Genomic DNA, 5,405 nt, shown 5'->3' on the forward strand with positions numbered 1-5,405 from the left:
AAAAAGAAAAACAAGAACAAACGTTAACTTCGGCTGCACCGAAGCTAATATACCCTTCACAGGTGCATATCTTTTAGTAACTATGTGTTCAGTTTGTATGGCAGCTATATGCTATAGTAATCCGATCTGAAAATTTTTTTTTCGGAGATTACATTGTTGCCTTAGAAAATAATCTGTGCCAACTTTTGTGAAGATACATTGTCAAATGCAAAAGTTTTCCATACAAGAACTTGATTCCGATCGTTCAGTTTGTATGGTAGCTATATGTTATAGTGGTCCGATATTGGCAGTTCCGACAAATGAGCAGCTCCTTGAAGAGAAAATGACGTTTGCAAAATTTCAAAACTATATCTTAAAAACTGAGGGACTAGTTCGTATATATACAGACAGACGGACAGACGGACAGACAGACGGACATGGCTAAATCGACTCAGCTCAACACACTGATCATTTATATATATACTTTATAGGGTCTCCGTCGCTTCCTTCTGGACCTTACAAACTTTGTGACAAACTTAATATACCCTGTTCAGGGTATAATTAAAAAATACATACATACATATGTCAAACAATAAATAATTATGTATTTCTATATATATTTCAACTACATGATAAAGTGTCACTTCTACAAGTAATATTCACACCATTTGTACATCTGGTGAGTGATAAACTTAAACAGCTGTGTATGTAACACACACTTAGCATTTACATAGACTGGCCCCGCAAAGCCCATAACGATAACGAGCATTCTTATCTGCAAATATGATTCATTTATTGACTATAAACGCTTTGATGGTTAGCAATCGCAATTATTTTTTTTAGCGGAAATTCTTTTCTACCTCATATCATCACATTTGGTTAAAAACAATTATTAACTTTCAAAATCGTGCATACATCTGTGCGAAATGCGTAAAGATATCATTCGCTCTTTGCTCTTCAGTGGAGTTTCGATAATTCTGATACCATTCCACCAGCTTGTGGTTCTTAATTTTATCCTCCTCCGACAGATCCGTGACAACAATATCCATTTTGAGCAAAAATTCATTGATAAATTCCGTCTTACGGATTTTCAAATTATTTATCAACTCGTCCAGGCCATGGCGTTTTAATGCCGCCTCAATTAGTCTATACTCATCGGAAGGTGTCGGCAGCGAGGTGGTATTGTAACGCTTCACGATGTCTCCGAACAAATTTAATGTGTGTATGTTGGCGACGATGCACAGGAAACCATCCAATTTCGTCATATTTGTTGGTGGTGGCTTAAGGCGCTCCGTAGTTTCAGCAATGTAGCCTTGGAATAGTACTTTAGTCTGGTTTATGTTGTTATTCCGCACAATAGTGTCATCCTTTAAAACACTTTCCAACAGTTCGCTAGTCTTAATCAAGGCATGGTATAAGTATTTAAACAGATTTACGTAAAATTCAAACACAGTGCTTTCAATTGCAGTGTCGAATTTCACGAAGACATCATGAGCGGGAGCGGTTGCGCTGTAGCTCACCTACAAAACAATTAGAAATTGTTATAATTGCAATGCAGTAAAATGAAAATATTTCTTCTGATACACTATACTTACAGCCGTTGCGAGTAGCACCAGCGCACCCAGCAAAAGTCCGTTAATTCTTCCCATATTCAGTGTTCTTTTGTACTACGGGAATATATTATTTTTAGTATCGCACAACTGAGTAGACTGGTATTTTTTTTTATTTATCTAGTAATTACTAGATATTCTCAACTTTCGTTTGCGCGTTGTTTCTCCACTTAGCTTTCGTTTCATACTAAAAATGTATGTCGATTATAGCAAAGTTTTTGGGAAAAATCGAAACTGTCGTTATCTGTTTTATTGTATCTATTTTGCTTTGGGCACTTTAGGCTACGCCAATTCTTCGCTGTTGTTGCAGATAAGGGCTCGAGTAGATATACCTATACGTCATTAGTCATCATTCAGAAACCCCCTTTATATGTATGTAAATACATGTTCACACCTGGTGCAAAGATAGATAAGCTTATATAGATTATGCGGCTATAAAGCAGGATACACAGATTACGTATATACATTTGAGTACACCGGCACCTGTTCCGATGGTTTTCGGTGATGACATCTTCAATCGATGAAAATTTCTTTCCAGAGAGCATTCTTCTTTTGAGTTCTGAAAACATGAAATAGTCGCTGGGGCCAGATCTGAAGCATACGGTGGATGCGAAAGCAATTCGAAGCCTAGTTCATGGATTTTTGCCTTCGTTTTCACTAACTTGTATATCGGTGCCTTATCTTGGTGAAACAGCGCTTTCTTTTTCTTCAAATGCGGCCGTTTTTCGGCGATTTAGTCGCTTTTGATGGTCTTTCCTTTATCAAGGTAGTCAATAAAAATGATTCCCTCTGCATCAGAAAATATGGCCTTACTTTACTAGCCGACTGTTGCGCTTTTCCATGCCTGATGACTCCGCTGACTATCGATTGATCTTTGGAGAGTAGCGATGGAGTCATGTTTCATCCATTGTCATATACCGACGCAAAAACTGGGATTTGTTCCGCTCCAACATATCCAAACACTGCTCCGAATCTTTAACTTGTTTTTGGTCAAAAGTGAGCTCGCGCAGCAGCCAGCTTGCACGGAGCTAAATTAACTTAGCTTATATAATTATTCATGAATATCACTTTATGAAGGACTTAACAGTTTTTTCCGTTTGTTGCGCAATTTTACCCATACTTGAATTTTACCCTATTAAAACAAATTGTTAGAGGAACTGCAGTAAAATCTATAAATGCCAGCTTCTTAGTGTTACAAACAACATTTTATTAGTGCTGCTACTCGAGACTGATGAAACTAATGAAGCGAATAGGTCTTTGTTACAAATTCGAAATTTCATCGAAACCCAACATTGACTCAATTTTTATGAAATTATCGCCAAAGTTATCAATTTGTAGATCTTTCGGCTTTCATGTTCGAATATATGGTGAAACGTCGATGTCGATTAGAGCTAACATCCGAACGGGGACATTTACCTCCAGAGAAAATAATCTAGAGGCGTTAAATCGCATAATCACTGATGATTCCATACACCCCAAAAGCGTCGATTTTGTTTATTGACGAAGCCATTAAGCCATAAATGGGAGCCTACTGAGAAGATGATTTTTGGGTTTTCCTGATTTTCTGGAATATATGAATTTGCGTAATAATCTTGAGCGATTTCCCAGCGTTGCACTAATGTGAAACGTGACATGAAATGACAATGACAAGTCTAGCTGAACACAATTCTGTAAACAAACTTGACCACGGGTTGTCAAACCCACGTCATCCCTATTGTTCGACGCTATATTTGATAACGTAAGCAACCACCTGGTTATTCGGTTGTAGTACCTACAACAATCTGCCTTTGATTACTAATACTCAAGCAAAAACATGTTTACAGTTAAAAGTATTAACGGCTTGTTATCTAATTAACGGCTGTAAGCACACTTAGTTGTTAGTGTATACGAGTATATATGCACATATTTATTTATGTTGTAAGCTATATATAGTAAGTATATACAATATACATATATATAAGAGTACGTGTCTTCAGTTCATTTTTTTAACAGTGATAAGAAACCAAAAAATATAACACTGTTGGACGTAATAACATACATACACACATTATAAAATTACACTGGTGGCGAAAACTGAACTGCGTTAAAAAAATTAATTTTTATTACAAATTCTTTTTCGCTAATAAAAATTAAATAAAATAAAATTGAATTTACATATCCACGCTACCTTTACGCATCACTATAAATTCCTCATCTGGTTTTTGTGCGTTAAAAAAATTCACGTACCGAAATCCATAATTCGCCTTATCCATAATATCTTTATTCTCCAAATAAGTCTCCTGGACATACACTAAATCCTTTTCTTTCTCGCGACCTGCTGGCGAAAGCGACTTCAAATACTTCTCGAACTCATCGGCATACTGGTAACCGATTTCGTTCAATAATTTGGCTTCGTCAGCGTCGAACTGATCCATACCATGTGCCTTCAAAGCTTTGAACCAAATATCATCTACATTCGTAAGATTATTTTTGCTGAAAAAGTGTTCGTTCGTAAACGTGTAAAAGTCCTTAAGCACACGCATAACGCATTTCTTATCCATATCGTTAATGATATCATCGGAATCCCGCACAAATTGTTCGAGCACTGCCTTTTCCTTCTTACCATCTACGCTGTTTATACTATTGATTGCAGGATCGGCAAGTATTTCTTTGGTTATTTTATTGCTACCTTTCAATAGAAATTGATGGTGTTTCTTGTCGCCTTCGGCTATCATAGCCGAAAGTCGTTTGCGTTCGCGCGTTATTGCGTTTTGCTCTTCCAAAGTCAAAGCCGTGGGCTTAAGAGTGTTTTTCGCCGGTGTCAGTGCATTCAGCTCCGTGCTGCTGCTGTCCTTGAGGCCACTTTGAGTTTGCGTAGTTGGCAAACAAATTACAAACTAGGAGCGGAATAAAAGTTTGCAAATGAATTACAAAAGGAAGATGATAGAAATTTATTTCCTACAAACCTGCAAGTAAGCTGCAAGTACAAAAATCCAGAATATATTCGTCATTTTGTTTGTCACTGACTTTCTCTTGGTTAGTAATTACTGCACGCTGTAGTAGAATGCACTAGTCACAGTTATAGTGATTGTCCAGGCATTTATACTTGGCGATGGGCATGTTTACTAATAACATTCATCTCATTTTTAATTTATTGCAAACGCTTCAATTGATAGTCTAATGAATGTACGCCCGAAAAAAAATACGAAACTGACGAACAAAGGTCAAATAGTCGCTGCTACGCGGATGCAGAGCCGGCAATAGCGGTTGTGGACCCCAACCAGCTGTTCAGTTAACTGCTGACATCTCGTCAAAATACTTTGAAAATGTATGAAGAAGTAAAATAATTCTACAAATGTGTGTAATTCTTTGACGACATTGGTTGAAAGGCCATTAAAAATAGAGAAAAAGGGCATATACTGATGAATGAAAATACAGATGTCTACATAATTTTTTTTTTGAAAAATAAATGAGGTCTAACAGTCCTCCAACTTTTCCAAGCTTTTCGACAGTTTAAAGCCAACAATCCTTCAAAATAAGTGTTGGTTTCCATATTCACACCCTCATTTTAGTGAACTATTTTTTAAGCCTTCGAAGGAGGGAATAATCACTAGGAGTCCCATCCGTCTAATTTATTTTTTCCATCAGTTTATCGTAGGACAAGCTAAATGACCAGTAGCGTGGGTTTGGTGCCAAAGCATGTCGTGAAACTTAAATAGCAATCCAGTTGAGGCAAAAATTGTTACAACTACTTTTTTTTGTAAGGCGATCTCTCGGCAATCCTCTCTCTCTCTCTTTACCCCATGAAATACAGGAAAAATGAAAAATCTAATCTCA

The 5,405-nt window shown here is 36.9% G+C and overlaps 2 protein-coding genes across 2 annotated transcripts; both read right to left on the reverse strand.

The window, feature by feature from the left end:
• Nucleotides 1-556: 556 nt before the first annotated feature.
• LOC105232384 (uncharacterized) lies at nucleotides 557-1,870 on the reverse strand. The gene is made up of 2 exons (XM_011214043.4): nucleotides 1,575-1,870; nucleotides 557-1,499 (listed from the first exon to the last, which is right to left on the reverse strand). The coding sequence occupies exons 1-2, from the start codon at nucleotides 1,626-1,628 to the stop codon at nucleotides 879-881; spliced, it is 675 nt and encodes a 224-aa protein (XP_011212345.2). The 5' UTR covers nucleotides 1,629-1,870; the 3' UTR covers nucleotides 557-878.
• A 1,589-nt stretch (nucleotides 1,871-3,459) lies between these two features.
• Nucleotides 3,460-4,692, reverse strand: LOC105232385 (uncharacterized). The gene is made up of 2 exons (XM_011214045.4): nucleotides 4,535-4,692; nucleotides 3,460-4,465 (listed from the first exon to the last, which is right to left on the reverse strand). The coding sequence occupies exons 1-2, from the start codon at nucleotides 4,577-4,579 to the stop codon at nucleotides 3,740-3,742; spliced, it is 771 nt and encodes a 256-aa protein (XP_011212347.2). The 5' UTR covers nucleotides 4,580-4,692; the 3' UTR covers nucleotides 3,460-3,739.
• Nucleotides 4,693-5,405: the final 713 nt, after the last annotated feature.

This window comes from Bactrocera dorsalis, chromosome 1, assembly GCF_023373825.1.
Source record: "Bactrocera dorsalis isolate Fly_Bdor chromosome 1, ASM2337382v1, whole genome shotgun sequence".
Taxonomy (NCBI): domain Eukaryota; kingdom Metazoa; phylum Arthropoda; class Insecta; order Diptera; family Tephritidae; genus Bactrocera; species Bactrocera dorsalis.